The 18,109-nt window shown below is 40.4% G+C and overlaps 1 protein-coding gene across 4 annotated transcripts in view; it reads left to right on the forward strand.

Moving 5' to 3' along the window:
- Positions 1-18,109, forward strand: part of cyth1a (cytohesin 1a) — a 42,012-nt gene that overhangs the window by 1,871 nt on the left and 22,032 nt on the right. The window contains exons 1-2 of one of the 4 annotated variants that reach the window (XM_054606742.1): positions 3,562-3,870; positions 12,479-12,517. The exons of 1 other annotated variant lie outside the window; for it this stretch is intronic. In XM_054606742.1, coding sequence (XP_054462717.1) covers positions 3,789-3,870; positions 12,479-12,517 — 121 coding nt within the window. In that variant the 5' untranslated portion in view covers positions 3,562-3,788. Of the gene's footprint in view, positions 1-3,561; positions 3,871-12,478; positions 12,518-18,109 lie in introns of those variants that run through there. 2 more of the 4 variants (XM_054606744.1, XM_054606743.1) reach the window with 2 other exon arrangements.

Consider the following 18,109-nt stretch of genomic DNA (forward strand, 5'->3'; position numbering starts at 1 on the left):
TGCTGTTGCCCTGAACCAGCTATCTTAGGATTCGTTGGGTGCTGCTCGGTTTCAAGACTCACTTCAAACGCTTTGAGCTGCACGTTGTCAAAGTGACTTTCCCTTTATCTTTTTTTTCTTTTTGTGCTATTTTGCCGTCTTCCTGCACCTGTCAATGCAGCTCAATTTCTCTTTGCATTATGAAAATTGTGCACACAAAGGAAACAGAGTACCGGGTTTATAGGCGCGGTGCACTGCAGCGGCAGGTACGTGCGGTAACTGTGGTTGTGGGTGTCATCTCTCAGTTTGTAATACAGCTGCTTCTACTGGCCTGTAATATGAGGGTTTTTTTCTTTTGTCACTCTCTATCCATGGGATTGGACAGGTTTAGTCCCGCACTAAGCTCCTCTCTCTTTCAAAGCACACTCTGTGAAAAACTGCCAAAGTAGCAGCGGCAAAATCTCAGCGGACTTATTCAGACATATCATATTCCTATTTAAAAAAAATAGTGTGACATGAAAATCAAAAGAGATGAAGGAGAAGAAGTTGAAATATGTCACTTCTAAGTCAATTCAAATCTGCACTTGTGCTGCGGTTATTTTGCAGGCGTGTTACTTATCCATGTTAGACATATCAGTCTAGAAATAATCATTGTCGTAAAAAAAAAGCTGATAAAACATCCTCCCTTTGTTTTCCATCAACAAATGTTCACCATTTACAGAGAGATGTAGATAAAGAGAAGCAAACAGAGCGAGGCTATTCAAGCTTTGAGACAGCTTAACAGAATAATGGGCTATGGGATAATGTTACTTAGTGCATTCAATCCATATTTAGCCTGTTTAGCCTGTTCTGCAGAGTTTTCAGTTGAGCTTTTCCAGCATAGGTGCTTGTTCTGCTCCCACCCAGCCAGTTAGTCACTGGAGGTGATGCTAACACTGTTTCTGCTATGTAGGAGTTCCACCAACACAGATCAGCCAGCTCCCTGTAGGTTTTATACCCAAGTGTGGAAACTCTCTCACCACACAGAAGATTTGTCCTCCTACCTGACTGTTAGAAGACAAACATATGAGCGATTTTCATCAGAATCTCCGTGTAGATTGTCTGTCGAAGCAGCTGAGGGGATTTCTGCTCACAATGTATGAACTTGAATTGTTCAACCCACGTACATTTCACAGAGGAATTCAATCTGCTGCATGATAAACTTCACTGGATGTGTGACTCTGGGTAAACGTGTTGTTCCACGCTCTGTCCACCTGGTGGCATGTATGAATAACAGCACAAGTCAAGTGTTCCTGTGGGTCCAGTTCGAGATAGGGACTTTGCACCACTGTGCAGAGGAAATCAAATCTCAGCAGCCATTGTTTGTGCTAAAAGGAGCTGTTTGCCTGCTAATGTGACAATGCATTGTCTGCTATAGGAAGTTCCTTTTTTCAATTTGTAGCCGTGCACCTGGAGGTAGAGATCGCAGGATCAGCTATAGAATTTATGCTCTTATTAGTGGGCAGAAAGCAACCTGGTTCCCCTACAGTTTGCCTGCAGACTGTTGACTGTTCACAGTTAAACTGCTCCACTGTGCTACTAGATATCAAAAACGTCTCAGGGAACCTTTAATGGATGTCCATGCTGTCAGTCTCTTCATTTGGTACTCTAAGTTATTAACTGTGTGTTGCACTAACCCATAAGACCTTGTGGGGCAATATCAATCATAATGAATTGAAATTGACTGTTATTGCTTTGGGTAGTTTGCCTGAATGGCTTTTATTAGACTACTTACAGTTTGCTATGTGGACTCAGGCATGGCCACTTGACAGTTCATTGTAATACACTGTAATTATTCCTTTTAAGGCAATGGAATTATGTACATTTTTGACCTTGCCAGCTGGGAGGACCAGGAATAGGCCTATGAGCGCACTCTACACGCCTACTCAGCATCTCACTATCCATCTATCTGTCTGTCCGTCTGTCCGTATATTCATCTATCTATCTATCTATCTATCTATCTATCTATCTATCTATCTATCTATCTATCTATCTATCTATCTATCTATCTATCTATCTATCTATCTATCTATCTATCTATCTATCTATCTATCTTCCCTCCCACCTGTTTTCTCTCTCTCTCTCTCTCTCTCTCTCTGTCTCTCTGTCTGTCTGTCTGTCTGTCTGTCTGTCTGTCTGTCTGTCTGTCTGTCTATCTATCTTCCCACCTGTTTACTGTCTGTCCATCTATCCATCCATCCATCTTCCCACCTGTTTCCTTATTTATTCTCTGCAGGTGCTCAGTGAGGTGCGGACAAATACACTTATTTATAGGGGTAACATGGAGCCGAGTGAAAGGGGAGGAATATGCATACTAAAAAAGAGGAGACGAACATTTGTGCTGACTTCACAGTGTGCCGGGCTGCTGTTCCTCCTGTGACAGGGCGGCTCCTCTGGGCGATGTGCAGCTGCAGCATAATAAAATGGTCAGGACTGACTTTGGAGTTCATGCAGGGGTGTCTCTGAGGTGCTCAGCCCTCTGCCAATGAACTGGGCTATGATTGTTAGATCACAGGTGATGTCATAGCCATGCAGACTGTAGAAATGCAGTATGTGCCAGATCTACCGCCTGAGTCAGTGACATGCATGAACCTGATGGCAGAGAGAGCATACCTGAAAAAAGTAATGAACGAATGAAACAATCAGAGAGGATGGTGTTAAAGAGAGATGGAAACGTGTGTGATTGACAGCTAGGCTAATTCAGAGTGTCAGTGAGTCAAGAGTGGAGGTAAACATTTCTATTTTGCTTCACAGAAGTGTGAAAATTCCAAATGAAAAAATTGGCGTTGATTATGCCAACATGTGTGTTTGTTTGTTATGTGGCTCCAAGACCCCTAAAATTGTGACTGTGTCGTGGTGAATGACCTCAATCGGTGTGTAGATATAATCTAATCAAAACAAATGGCTCACAGTGTTTTGCCCAGGAGCAAATCATTTCTTCCACCCCGTTGCCAAGCAACCATGAAATCTTGATTTCATGCACAAGGCTCTTGAAGCCAAAACTGATGAGTGACTAGAAGCTAAAAAGGAACAGAGGGTAGAGATGGAACACGAACACTCGCCATGAGTCTAATTCACAGGAAAACTTTCTCCTTAATTGTTTCTTTAATTGTTTCCCCCTTATGTTTGTACATTTTATCATGCAAACTTGGTTGCAGCAAAAAAAAGTAGTGCAAAACAGATATCTGTCCTGAAGATAAACTTTAGATTATAACCTGACTTTTCCATTTGTGTGTGCATCTGCTTGAATTAGTATGGAAAGTAGCAAGTGGGAGCGAAAGAGAGAGAGAGAGAGAGAAAAAAAAGAGAGGGAGAGAGATAAAGAGAGAGAGAGAAAAAGAGAGAGAGAGCAGAGGAGGATAGAGGGTGGCTGAGGCACCATGCACAGAAAGGGGAACAGGGAGAAAGCAGAAGTGATTTCAGCATCCTTGCAAGTTGCAGATTCTAAACGAGGGGGAAGAGAAAGTAGGTGAGTGTGAGAGATTGGTCGGGGAGTGGAGGATTCATCCAGCTTGGGTGGTGGTGGGGAAGGGGGGTGGGGGATTATGTGAAGCAGAGTGACCGGACCTTACAGTTGGAGTATCCGTATGGACTGAGTAGCCGGGAGCTCGGAGTGACTTTCAGCTGCCACAGCGGGGAGCCTGGGCCTCCGCGACTTCCCTTTTCTTCTTCTCTCTATGTCAACCTGAATCATCAGGAGGGAGCGTTCACAACAGCCTCTGACGGAGACATACCATCACACACAGAAACGTACATCACACACTGGAGATATGGGGTCTGTGAGTGAACTCTGCGTGTCCAGCCTGCAGACGTTCTTGTGTCCAGCTGTGAAGCCGCTGCAGCAACCTCCAGGTAAAGCATGCTGTTTTGTAGTAGTTTTCTGGTTTGCTTGTGGGCATGCGTTGTAGCATAACATTAAACTATCTGGCTAAAATCGATCATTTGAAGAATTCATTACCATTAGATGTAAAAGGCTTCTCACACCGTCAATAAAGACCTGTTGATTGGTGGTGCATGTGTGCTCTCGTACCACCAGAGATGAAAACGGTTAAGACGGAAATAGAGGGAGCTTCTTGTCGCTAATGAGGCTCTCTCATTGAGCAGAAGATAAACCTCCGTGCACACACACACTTAGAGAAAGAGAGAGAGCTAATGTAATTACTTACTGAGCAGATCTAATCTCCAGCAGGTCTCACACACTTTCCACTGCCAATCTGTTTTGAACTAGCCATGGTGACTTATTCACACATGTAGCAGATCCACATATTGTACGGCAACACTGGAACCTCAGGGGACAACACAGCCACAAATTGCAACACGCTCCTTCAGTATCGCCCTCCACTGTCCATGAAAATGTCTCCTACCCCTGTTACGAGTTGCTGGGTCCTTTAAATAACGGGGGACAGCAATGTTGTGTTTACTGGAGATCACCTCTTAAACCTGGATAAACAACTCGCATTTCTTCCCAGTTTGATTACAGATGGAGGGGAAGTGGAGCTGGCTAAGACGTTGGCCTCCTTAGGAGTTTTTTTTTTTATACCCACCATCTGTTCTCAGATTTATCCTTTCACACTGTAGTAATAACAGGATCTGTAATGTGATGGATCTAACATGTGCATCGTCTGTTTATTCAAGGCCCGTGGTTAAGTCTTGCGACTGCATTACACTACAGTGCAGGGTGGTGCACAGGTTCCCATTGGGAATGTTTGAATCTGTGTTGTTGGCAGACCGTGTTGACGGGACTGAAGCGGCTTCGTTGGGTTGCGGGGAATCAGCTGACTGAGTGCGTAGCAAGGGGAAACGGTTGCTGTCTCAGTGATTTCAAAGCACATGAATCAGCACCACGGACGAGCGTGAAAAGCGGGGACTTTTTTTGTTTGTTTGGATATTCAAAGGGGGAGTAATCTGGATTGTTCTGCTATCGAGACTGTGGAGACAGCAGAGTTGCACAGATATTCGTCAAGCTAACCAGCATAAATTTGATTATATTATTATTATAATTAGTTATATATGACACTAGTTTGTCATTTGAATATTTCAAATGACAAACAAAATGACAAATGGCAGTATATTCCCAAAAGCTTAATTCAAGCTGTCATCCGCCTGCAAGTGTCAGTTTTTTTTAGCTTAGACTTTAATAAAACAACGCTCATGTCGTGACGGCAGCCATTGCGATTTGGACCCCTTGTGGTGGGAAGAAATTGGGCAGAGTTTTATTAGTGTTGGTGTTTCTGTTTTTAATCGTGAATCATGCAAGTGATTCATGTGTGACTCATCGGATGGTTGTCCAGCTAGTTCACATTGTATCGGCAGCGTTATTAAATCACTCCTGAAATATTGACAAATCCTGTTTGACAAGAAAAAAAAACCAAACTGAAAATATGAGTGAGAAGTTGAGAAACTCACTTAGCTGCCTCACTGGCTGCCTGAACTTGTGTACATCTTACTTCCAAAAGTCTTTATGTTTCTCAGATGATGCAAAATGTTTGTTTAGATCCTCTCAGTCACTCTCCTTTTGCGTCTAAATGAATTAAGCGCATGTACAGCGTTATGTCAGTGCTCTTCCACACTGTAAATGTTACTGTGAGTCTTACTTTCACAGTCATTGTGAGTGTGACTCCACATGCCCAATTAATCATCACAGGGCACAGTTTGGGACTGATAGTGGTCAGAGTATCTCCCGAAGCAAACATGATAGTAGTTTAGCTGATGCATATCGGAGCACTTACGAGGGCCTTCTGCGCTGTGAGGCAGGTGTGACTCGAGGTTGTCTTGATTTTCTGTCTTGGAAAAGACTCCATCTGGACTCCAGGAGCCGCTGAGGACAAAATGATCTGTTTTGGGAGCACAAACAAGCCCGTCAGCAGCAGAGAGTGTCCAGAATATTTGCCAAATCAGCTTGTTGTAAAGGAGGGCATGATGCAGTAGCGACAGTGGGTGTTAATGCTAAAGTGGTTCCTAAGCTGTTTGGCTTGTGACCCTTAAAACCTAATATTCAGTTTGGGGTTCTGGGCCCTTTTGTGAGCTTGATACTCAATTTCTTGTCTCAATTTTATGAATATTGCTTGGAAACATGGTTTTGAACTGATGACTGGTTTCATTAGCTCTGCTGAGGTCTAAGACTCCCCAGCCATAAAACATGGCATTGATTTTCATGCCCTCTACGTCTGTGATTTATGTGGAAACTACTTTTTGCGTAACAATACCTCTCCAAAAACCTTTTCCAGGGTCAATTTGCCATCACTGTGTAGCATCACATACTGTGCATGTCTTTGACTGAGAATGACTTTTTTTACACCTCAAATACAGGCTGATGACAGCATATTGCCTTTGAGATCTTTACTGGAAGTAATTGTGAAACTGTGAATACAGAACTGGACAGCAATGAAAACCACAAGATTCCATCAAGAAGAGTAACGCCCTATTTGCACAGAATAGTGTTATCAGGGGACCTCATATGATTTAGAAATGACCACCCTCGTCTGTGTATGACATCATCCCTTTAGGTATGATGTCAAGCCTCTGCATAGTACATTTATATTTACTATTATATATGTTATTATATTACATAATATAAGATACCTATTTTTGTCTATATTATACTCACATAGACGTAAGAATGTATCCAGTATTTTAAAATAAAAAATATATAATATTAGAGATAAGAATATACCTCATTTGCATATCAGAAAAAGCTTTTTCTTCTTCTTCTTTTCAACCCTTTGCAACCCCAACATTGGGAGCCGCTGGATTATGTGTTTAAAACCTCTAACTTTGAATGTTGATAAAGTAATGCACACTGACAATAAGACTTTGTTGATCAGCTCCTGTGTACATTTACATGAAATAAGATAATGTTGATTTATTAGATTTCGTGTGAACTGTATTCCACTGGCAATACACAGTTTGGCGTGTTTTGGATGCGGAACGAGACAGACTCTGCCAGCGAGCAGCTTCAAAGAGGCGTGTGTGGGAATCAAGACAGAGTTAGATGAAATCCACACTGCTCTGTAAGCCAAATGAGATCCTTCTGGTTGCATGGCAGGATTTATTCTTCTCTGAGTTTGTGGTTTTTCATCTTGATGAAATGCCATGAAATGAACAGGCGTTTTTCATTGTTTTTTTTGGTTCTATCTCAGGCATTTATGACCTACAGTTATTCCTATTGTTGTACTGTAAATGTGAAGACACACTAGCATCCAACTCATCAAGCTTTCATGCCTGGGGACACAATCCATCTAAACAGAAGGGGTTTCATTTTGCCATTCCCTAAGACTGCTCGTTCGTCAGGGCTAATGCATTATGAATTACAGATGAACAGCGCTTTGTCAGCCTGTAGTTTACCAAGGCTTGCTCGGGTGATGTCAACTGCAGAAATGTATGCAGTGCACAATGCTGCGAGTCTAGCCTGAGGAAGAGTGACTTCTAGACAGGCTGTCCTACTTCAGCAGGAGCTCTCTACATTTTCACACTCTCTTCCTAAAACTGATTTGCATAGTCACATGTTCTGACAGCAGTATTTCTGTATGTGTATTATGTAAGTGTAGGTGAGTTCTGCTGTAGGCTGCTACAAAATAAAAGATTAGAAAGCAAATTGTCTTGCTGTCGAGGATACGTGAAGAGCATGTTGTATATTAAAATACAGCTTTATGTTTGTAATTGCAAGGTGATTTGACATCCACAGAGTGTTTTTCTCTCACAACCACATAAGAAAAGTGACACAAGAGCTAGATATATTCTTGTATTTATATTATGACTCATGTCAGTAATTTCTCGCTCAGGTCTGCACACCCTTACCAGTTGGGAAAATTATAGGATGGATTGATCCAAAGGTCTCATTATCTCCGACTGCAGGTGGTTTCAGAATCAGCTGGTGCAATGAGTCACTTTGCATGGAGCGATAAAACTCCAGCCACAGCGTATGCCACAGAATGTCTGCCATGTATGAAGTAATCTTAAAGGTAACAGGGACATTACTCATACCGGCTGTTAACGTTTGTCAAGCAGGTGTGTGGAAACTAATTTTCCTGTTTCTTAATAAGTTCTTTTTGGGGGAATTCATTTGGTTTGTAAGTACATTACATTATTACATTACAGTCATTTAGCAGACGCTTTTATCCAAAGCGACTTACAATAAGTGTATTCAACATAGGTATTCAAGAGAACTACTAGTCACCAGAAGTCATAAGTGCATCTCCTTTCTTAAACAAGCATCTAAAAGCATAAACCAGAGCAAAAGTATAGTGCAGAAGCAGATTACTACGAAAACAATAATTGCAACAAACTAATACGAATACAGTAGGTGCTACAAACTAATACGAGTTTGTAAAGTAAAAGACTATATGTTGAGATATGAGTTAATGTGAGGTATTTGTGTGGGTAATTGTTTAATAATGTCTGGTCGTTATGGAGATTTTATGATTTAGGCATCGTTTTTTCAATGTGTAGGTCTAGATTTATTTTGGGAACTCTGTTATATTAAGGTTTTTTTTGTCAGTTTGAATTGTAATTACACTAGATGATCAGCAGGGGTCACTCTTAGCATCTTCTCATATAGGATGGTTAAAAGCTCATTTTCTCCTTTTTTTCTATCTATGTCCGGCTAATTAAACACATTGATTTTCTATTGTAACTTCAGGAGCTATCACTGCATCCTTATAGCATTATGGATAATATTAGCGCCTTGTGTTTTCCGGAATACTTGAGAAAGTAACCCTAATGATGTACACGTTTTTTAATAGAAAGCCTGCGTTATGAAATGGGGGCCTAGTCAAAAAAGAGACACAAAGCAACTACAGAGTAACAAAATGACCAAAAGGGGGGAAAAAACCATCAAACACATAACAAATACCTACAAAAAGACCAAAACATTTACAAAGTGACACAAAAAAACACAAAGAGACACATAACAACTACAAAAAGACCCAAAATGACCAAAAAGACACACAAAAAAACATAGAGATGCCCAAGAACTACAAAGACAATAACAAGAACAGTCTTAACAATTATGAAGTATTGTATGTATGTATGAGAGGTGGGTGTTTAGCATGCCTGTGCCCAGAGGCCCATTGTCTCATAATGCGCCCATGATCATTCTCTTGAAGGAAGAAAAGTACAGTTTAAGGCAAAATGAATAGTTTCACCTGGCAGTATTATCCAATCCAGTTTAGTAATTTATGTTCAAACTGTTAGAAAGGTGTTGATTGCATATTCTGTAACATTTGAGGTGTTATTATAATGTGTTACCTTAACTTATTAGTTATTCCTGTTATTTTCAAACTGAGGCAGCCTAAAAATTGTGAACTAAACCCTCATAAACAACAGAGATAAATAAGGATTGCAAGAACAACACCCTCTTTACATGTCATAGTCTCGTATAATACTGCTTAGACTTGAACTCTCCATTGACATCCTGTTTATTCATTTATTCAGAAATCAGTTCTACTTGTCTTTCTGTGGACCAGGAAGTTGCAGACAACAATGTGTTGATATCAACTGATGATGATATTTTCATTTAAAGGTCAAACGGCTCTCTGGTTTCACTTGTTCTGGGTTCTTTAGAGCAGATTTATAGCAGTGCTCGGGGGAATGGATGAACTGCTAACAATGAATTGAAACTTTGTGTGAACGGGGTTCACTTCACACAGACTGCATTGTCGGTTGCTGAGTTCGGGCAGCACAACTGAGGCATTCATGGGCCACAGCTTGAAGCCCCTCAGATGAAGTGGCCATGCAGACTAAGGGTCTGTTTGTCCTTTTATGCATTTTATGTGTCTTGTGATTGCCATTTGCTAATATGGTCTTTAAAAGGGGTGAATCCCAGTATTGGGTCTTGATTCCTGCATTGGTGGTTTTTCAACACAATTAAAATGCAGCCAGACATTCAGCCACATTTTTTTTTTCCTGCTCGTGCATCAATAGTGAGGTGAAAAGAAAAACAGAGAGGCGGTGTTATCTCCCGGCCTCTTTCATTGGCTGAGAGCGCAGCATTCCTCCTGGCTCTCCTGTGTTCATCAAAAGGCAGGGACAAGCTCGGCCCTGTTTCTATCTGACAGCAGCACAGGCGAGCAGGTGTTACACAAACAGCAGGCGGATTTATTCTGTTTTAACAAGGGGATGGGAAGCTGGGTAGCTCTGCTGTCTGACCTAATAGTGTTCCCTAAAATATGCAGTCAAGAAATGTCTCCCTAGAACAAACATCAGATGCACCTTTGTTCACAGGCAGCATACAATGTGAATATACTGTGTGTTGATAGGCCAGGATGAAACATCAGAGTAATACATCCAAAAGAAGATGAGGCTTTTATTTCTGAGCAGAAACTGGGACTTGCCTAATTACATCAGACATTAAAACGTGCTGCTCGGTCTCACCGGGATTACTAGTTTCACCCTTAATGACACATCCACATGAACGTGTTTGTGTTCTTGTTGGAGTGATTCAACACTTTTAGTTGTGTAATAATGAGGGAGTGTAAGGACAAACAACTGTTTACCTGAGCACCTGAAACATTCCTGATGATAGAGAGAGCTGCAGTATTTTCATTACAGCGTTATGAGGATGCTTGAAAAATGTATAAAGGTAAATTCAAGTGTGAAATAAGTAGCAAATATTACTCAAAATTAAAAAGTATTTTGGCAAGAAAAAGAGAAAGAAGAAGTTTCTGTATTTGATGTCAGATTTCTCTGGAAAATACTGTGATTTCATTTGAATACACAACAGGTGTTTGGAAGACTGTTTTATGTCTTCGCCACAGCCAGGTGTTGTTGCTATGTTCGAAAGAAACAGTTTGTGTTTTGTGAGACGTCTGCTCTCAGCGGATGTGGTGAATCAAACGCAGCAAGATCAGCAGCCGTGAACTGCACAGCCTGTGTGTGTCAATCACAATCTCTCCCTGCCCCCACTCAACCCTGTCCCAACTGCAGCTTAGTGTGTGTGTGTGTGTGTGTGTGTGTGTGTGTGTGTGTGTGTGTGTGTGTGTGTGTGTGTGTGTGTGTGTGTGTGTGTGTGTGTGTGTGTGTGTGTGTGTGTGTGTGTGTGTGTGTGTGTGTGTGTGTGTGTGTGTGTGTGTGTGTGTGTGTGTGAGAGAGAGAGAGGAAGAGAGAGAGGGCAGTGCCCAAGGCAACAGGGTGCAAACGCAAGCGGCGGACGCGTCATGTGGCTCATTTGCTGCACCTTCTTTCTGAGCAACAGTTCAGCAGTTAGGAGACTGTTACCGGATAGGGAGCGGCACTTCCTTAATAAATAAGAGCCTGCTATTATAATCATATACAACATTAAATGAACTACACTTGTTGTAAACCAGAGGGTTTGTATATTTATCTCAGATATGCTGAGGAGGCAGGTTTAATGTAATAATAATAAGATAAGATAAGATAAGATAATCCTTTATTAGTCCCGCAGCGGGGAAATTTGCAGGCTTACAGCAGATAGAGTAAAGTGCACACAAGAGACATAGTAAAGAAAGACAAAAAAAAATGAAAATAAAAAAAACAAGTATTATAAATAAGCAATAAAAAACAACAACCAATAACTGAAATATTATATTTACAGACAGAAAAAAACTATTTTAACTTTTTTAACTATTATTGCACAGTGTAATGTGTAATGTATTGCACAGGTTTTTATTGTCATGTTATTATTGTCATGTGGTCTGCTGGGAGCAGAGTTGGTTGTGTAATAATAATAATAATAATAATAATAATAATAACTTTTATACTTATATTAACTTTATTTATATAGCACCTTTTTAAAAACAAGGTTTACAAAGTGCTTCGACAGACAAGGCAGCAAAACAGTGCAATAGATGAAAAACAATCGTTAGGATAAAACTAAACTAAGAAATACAATGAAATAACAAGTGACAATCAAATAAACGAACAAAATAAATAAAATCAAGTGAAATAGGTAAACATAAAATAGTAAAACGAATATAAGATAAACTAGTAAAACCAAAATAAAACGAAACATTAAAACGACGACATCACATAAAAGCCATTCTGTAAAAATGTGTTTTAAGAAGCGATTTAAAAAAGATTATGTAAAGATTATGTGAGTAATGCTAACAGAATGTTTTTTTTTTTTGTTTTTTTTTAAACAATCGTTTTAAAAAAATATATATCCGTTTACCTGCCTTGTAAAACGTTAATATATTATGATTCGTAAATGAGAGTTTTATTATGAAAGGCATAAGCGGAATCTCATTGGTTTTATTCATCATGGCTGGTTAAAGTGCTCCGTCTCTTCTAACCACTCCCTTGAGCTGTCGACAGAGCCACCATTCAGCTCCCGAGGAAACCAATCCCCACTGTGTTTGTTAACTCGGCAGAAGAAAAAAAACTTTCATAAAAAGTATCAATATATTCGTCGATACTTGGATCCGGTCGAAGTTTTGACGCTCGTAAATCGACTGAAACTTTTGTTTTCTTTTTTTTTTTTTTTTTTTTAACTCGGACCTACCAGGCGGAGACAGCATGGTGTTAAAATCGGAAGACGGCGTAGGTGAGTGAAACAGCCAAGGAACTACTTTTTTTTCTTCGTCTGATTTGTCGTTTTAAATGTCTTAATAAATGTCTACTTTATTAGAAGTATTAACTGTGTTTACGGGTGTAAATGTTTGAAGGTAAATCTCAGTGTGAGGAATGAGGCTGCTGTGTCTCCTGGCTTTGTTTACACTGTTTACTCTGCCCTTTTCTAGCATTTATTGACTCAACTTTGTGCATATTTTTTTTATCAACCCCTGTGGTCTTCTTAAAAATAATTAGCTCACATGCCTTTCCTAAAAACATAAATGAAGTAGCCCACAACATAAGTATATGATATATTGTTAATAGTGTCAATCTGCAATAGGAGATAGACAAAAAAAAAAAACAGATTAATACAAAAAAAGACCCTAAAGGCAAGCTGTGCCATTTTAAAGTTCCACTGTTATTAAATACTTTCCCCAGTTTCATATTTGTCTGCTAGAGTAAATATCTATGTGGATTTTCAAGTTAATCCCTGTGTGTTATTCCTTAACCACATGTATTAACAATTTAAGCAACACTTATTATTTCTTGGCCCCTGATGCAGAACTCATTTTACCAGTTTTTGCCTGAGAGAGATCCTCCTTGGTGTCATTTTTCAGAGACTGCTGAGCCATCAGCAGCAACAGGTGTGAGAGAGGACAGTTCCTCCTCCAATGGCAGCATGGCAGCAAAAACACTGTTTTATTCATGTTAAGTTTGATTCACTATAACTGCCTTTTTGAATAGGTTATCTTAGTTTAAATCAACATATTATCCTCCTAGAAGCCCATTCCAACAGCTTTACTATTGTTATAACTGTATAAAAGGAAGGTTGTAAATCCTTTACATGCCGGTATTACTTTTTTATTATTGCCGCAGAGTGTATTGCTATACAGAAATAAATGAGTGTGCAGCCTTTTGAAGTCAGACATGAATCCGTTGTTGCTGAGCACCACGCTTTCATCTCTTTCACTTGGTTAGCCTGCCAGCATTAATTAGCACCCTTCCACTTGCGTCACGATTAATCGTGTCAGAGAACAGTGAACATCTGACGGACTGATCCTGTTATATGCTGCTGCTCTTGTGAGAACTTACACACTCTTTGCCTCAGCGGCCCCACGGAGGATGATCCAGGCCGGCACACAGCTGCATTGTGTTTACAGGGACTAGAGAGAGAGAGAGAGAGAGAGAGAGGGGAACAGTTGATTCTCTTGGAGTCCATTTGTCTCTGCCACTTAGGGTCTGGGAAGTTTAAGTAGTTGTCACTAATGGTTCCCTAATGAGGGGCGCTGAGAGCTCTAATGGGCCCTCCAGAACAATGTGGCCCTGCCTGGCATTAGTGCCCCAGTGGTTTGATAATCGCCATCCTCTCCACATAATCATATTTTGGTCTTCTTTCTGCATCGGTTGCAGCCCGTCATTCCTCTCAGGCTGGTGATCAGTCTGCATACTTAACTGCTCTAATGCAATTGGACAACATTTTGTGTGTTTACCATGTGTGCAGTCAGTGAGGTGTTGTTGTGAGTCTGGAAGCTCAGCAACACATAGTTGGCTGCATTACTGAAATGTTTTTAGGGCGGTAACGTTGGTCATTAAGGAGGCAGAAAAAACAATAGTTAACGGTATGTTGACCACTGCAACCTGCCGGAGTGGTGTTTGGCTAGATGTAGGACTGTATAACAATAAGTATTTGTATTGTTTAGTTATTGTTTTGTTTTTAAAATGTGTGAAATTATCACTTGGATTACAAGATGTCAAAAACAACAATAATAATTGCCCTTATTGGTTGCTAGAGCCAAACATTTTCCTAAGAAAGCATTAGGTTCATTAACAGCCAAAATAGAATAATCAGGAACGCAAAATGTAATCAGAAAATGTATCTTTCAGACTTTTAAAAGACATATGATTGATTTATTATTCCTGCCAAGATTTAAGCTGAATTTTAATTTGACATCCAATTTAATACATTTTGATTTCTCCAGATTTCTCCAAGTCCAAAACAATTGATTAATAAATTGCCATTGATCATTTAGTAATCGTTTAAGGCATTTATCAAGAAAAAATATGTTTATTAATTGTTCTTCTTTCTGTTTTACAATTTTTGAGTTTCATATCCTTGAATTTGAAGTATTCCTTGGACAAAACAATCACTTTCACTACTTGGCATCTGGAGCTTGTGTGTGTATTTCACTATTTACAGACATTTTATTAACATTTAATACATTTGATAAACTTAGTGCTGTCTCTCACCTTGCTGCTTAACAAGAGGATTTACCTGACTGGCTCATAATATCAATACATTTAACACAGTTGACATTTAACACAGGCCTGCGTGCCTGTCGTCACGCAGGCCTGTGAGAAGCCATTTTTGCTTACCACAAATAGTTCAACTCTTCCACAACTTTAAAAAAAAAAAGGTGAGGGGTAGCTGTAGATAGTAGAGAGTGTGGCAGGTGTTTGCAAGCCACTCTGCTTCATTTTGGTAATAATTAACTTTTCTTTCTCTCAGTCTAAAACACACACACACACACACACACAACACACACACACACACACACACACACACACACACAGCTTTTCTTTCTCAAGGAAACAGAATTGCACTAGATTTTCTTTCTGTCTTGCACAATTTAGCCTGCAGTTAAAGTTCCTCTCTTCTCTCCCAGCACTGATATGAGAAACTTGCAAATTTTTTGCAGCAGGTATAGGCACGCCTGGAGTCATTTTCCAAAACAAAACTCTGTGATCGGTCCTGTTGATAGGGCCCATAAATCCAAAATGGTGCCTGATAGGAACTCCATATAGAGAGGAGTGTGTTGATTTGTCTACCAACCTCTGGTGCAGGTCAGGGTCTGGTTGTTCTTGAATAGTCTGCTCAGCATTATTTGTGTATTTCTTGTTTGCTGCAGGAAAACTGAAGACATCAGTCCATTACATACACACTTTGCTGATGTGGATAAGCAGGTTTTTAGTGTTGTTTATCAACTTTTGAGTTGATTTTACAATTATTTGGTAGTTACTATTTGTATAGTGTGTTTTTTCTCCTTTTTGAAAATGAAAATAATGCACTGAGAACAATCTGGCACCATAGAAACCTTGTCAAAGAGGTACAAAGAATAGATGCTGAGCTTTAAAGCCATTTAGTTTTGTTCAGATCTCAGTTGAACATGCATGCCGCCATGTTGTGATGGAGCTTAAGGATTAAAGTTATGAAAAAGGAAGAACGCCTATTTTATGACGCTTCCCACAGGATGGGTGGGTTTAGCCACGGCTTTCACTCCTCCGCAGAACTATGAGCACAGTTCGCAAACAGGAAGCCGAGAGTTTGACAACATGCTTGACAGGAAACGACATCCCACGGTTTGTGTGTGGGCTAAAATGTCTTCACTGCTCAGTCTTTCTGTCTTCGACACAGAGAGAGCAATAAAGAGGAAAAAAAAAAAGAGAGGTGGCTCTTCCAGCTTTTTCCCATCATGTGTTTTCTGGACGTGTGTGTGTGTGAATTTTAGTGGCGAGAGAGGATGTTGATATTAGGATAGCCCTCGATAAGAATCAAGGCCAGCGACATAGGAGGACAAAGGCACGCATTGTGGACAGAAATAGCACTTCCGCTTTTGAGGAAAAACATTGAGAAGCCTCCACATCGGCCTATTCAAACAATTAACGTTGATAAACGCCAATAAAACAGAATGGAGATTATTTAAGAAAGCTGATCTTTTGTGCTCATGGCGATGGATTGTGCGTGTGTGTCTGTGCGCGGCTGCAGGATGTTTATGCTGCGGAGCCGTCCGTTAGTTTTCTTTACACTGAAGCTGTGTGTACGGTCACAGGCCTCGCTATAAGGTCTCCAGCTGGAGCGCATTCTCTGGTCCCAGCATTCCTGAACGCAGCTAGCAGAGTCACTGGGAACTGTGGATGGGATGTGGATGCTCTCCCAGGGGAGCCACAGTTATTTGAATCACATGACTAAATAGTGTGGCGTACACCTGACCCGGCTCATGTAAATAACACAATACCAGGTTGTTTTTGTGGGACAGACTAGGCTCCAAAATATGGGACAGTTTTAACCGTGTAGTGCAGTGGTTTCCAAACTAAGGGTCAAAAAGATCAATCTACAGGGTCACAAGATGATTAAAGAGATAATAAGGAAACCAATACATCTCTTCGGTTTATTTAATAAAAAAATCTTAGATTTTTTATTTTTTCCTTTGAAATAATGCTTAGCTCTTTAAGGCCTCTAAAAATATTTTAATTAACCAGCCCGAGGAGGAGAAATCTCATTTTGGTTGTACTGCTCACAACTCATATTCATACTGAGGTAGAAACCTATATTAAGGGAGAAATGCAAACACAGTGCTTTGTTTTAGGAGCCACAAAAGTTTGGAACCACTGGTGGAGTGAATACGGGCTCCATCCATGTTTATTTAAATGTTCTTTCTGACATAATCTACTTGTTCTTCACTCCGTGATTTTTATACATTTCACATTACATTTTTTAGTAAACCCAGAGACAGCGTTCCTGATCTTGATCTGCAGGGGTTTTGATATAAAGAACTGTCTAAAACCCCGCTAACACATGAATCCCATATTGACACTAGTCAGAGGTGCAGAGTCCATCCGGCACAGCAGAGGGCTCCAGGTTGACTCACAGACACAGACGGACAGACAGACATGAGGCAAGTGCTCACATCTGCTCTGTGATGCAGACGCAGACACACCGGGGGCAAGTGTGTACACACTCATGCTGTAAAGTCTCGCCGCTCTGGGCTTTGTCTAGAAGGAATGCTGTAATGTTTTAGCATGCATCATAAGCAGCGGGATGATTCTCATGCGAAAGTCTTAACAGGGAAAAAAACAAAACAATTGTCTTGAGGACAGACTACATTGTTAAGCTGGAGTTCGGAAGTGATAACGATGGTATGACTGGTCGAATGACTGAGCAGAAGAGAGAGGACCCCGGCTTAGAGTGCTGACTCATCCGAACAGCTCACAACCTCCTCACTGTGGTGACCAGATAAAGAAAAATGGACCAACAAGAAGCTCAGTGCTATTTGTCTTTGTAAGTCTTTCTTACTTGACACATTATAACTGGACTCGTTCTCTGAAAATATTTTGTAATATATGCTACATGGGAATTTTGACCCGTTATTGACATAAGGTAGACTTTTATGTTTTCTCTGCTTGGCCGCCGGCTCTGGGTCTTATGATGTACCATATTACCCTCTGACACTGTTTGTGTATGTTTCTATTTGGAGTGCAGGTTGTTAATCTTGTAACCCTAACAGAGTGCTTGAGGAATGAGTCCTAAAACCCGAAAATGAGTCAGCTTTGTACCTCCGGTTCCCTCGTCTCAAAGTTGATTTGTGTTTTTTGAATGGATTTTTGGTTTAGATGCCCGTTGGTATCATAAACTTGTGTTTCTGTCATAATCCAAAATGCAACCTAAAAATACTGGTGAACACTTTCTCCAGATGGCTTATTGTCCGAGTAACAAGCGCAATGCTAACTCCCCGTGTTGGCCTTCAAAAATACATCATCCCTGCACAACTCTATTAGGGTAAAACAGCATTACTTTAATCAAACATCA

Source organism: Anoplopoma fimbria, chromosome 11 (assembly GCF_027596085.1).
Source record: "Anoplopoma fimbria isolate UVic2021 breed Golden Eagle Sablefish chromosome 11, Afim_UVic_2022, whole genome shotgun sequence".
In the NCBI taxonomy this organism is placed as follows: domain Eukaryota; kingdom Metazoa; phylum Chordata; class Actinopteri; order Perciformes; family Anoplopomatidae; genus Anoplopoma; species Anoplopoma fimbria.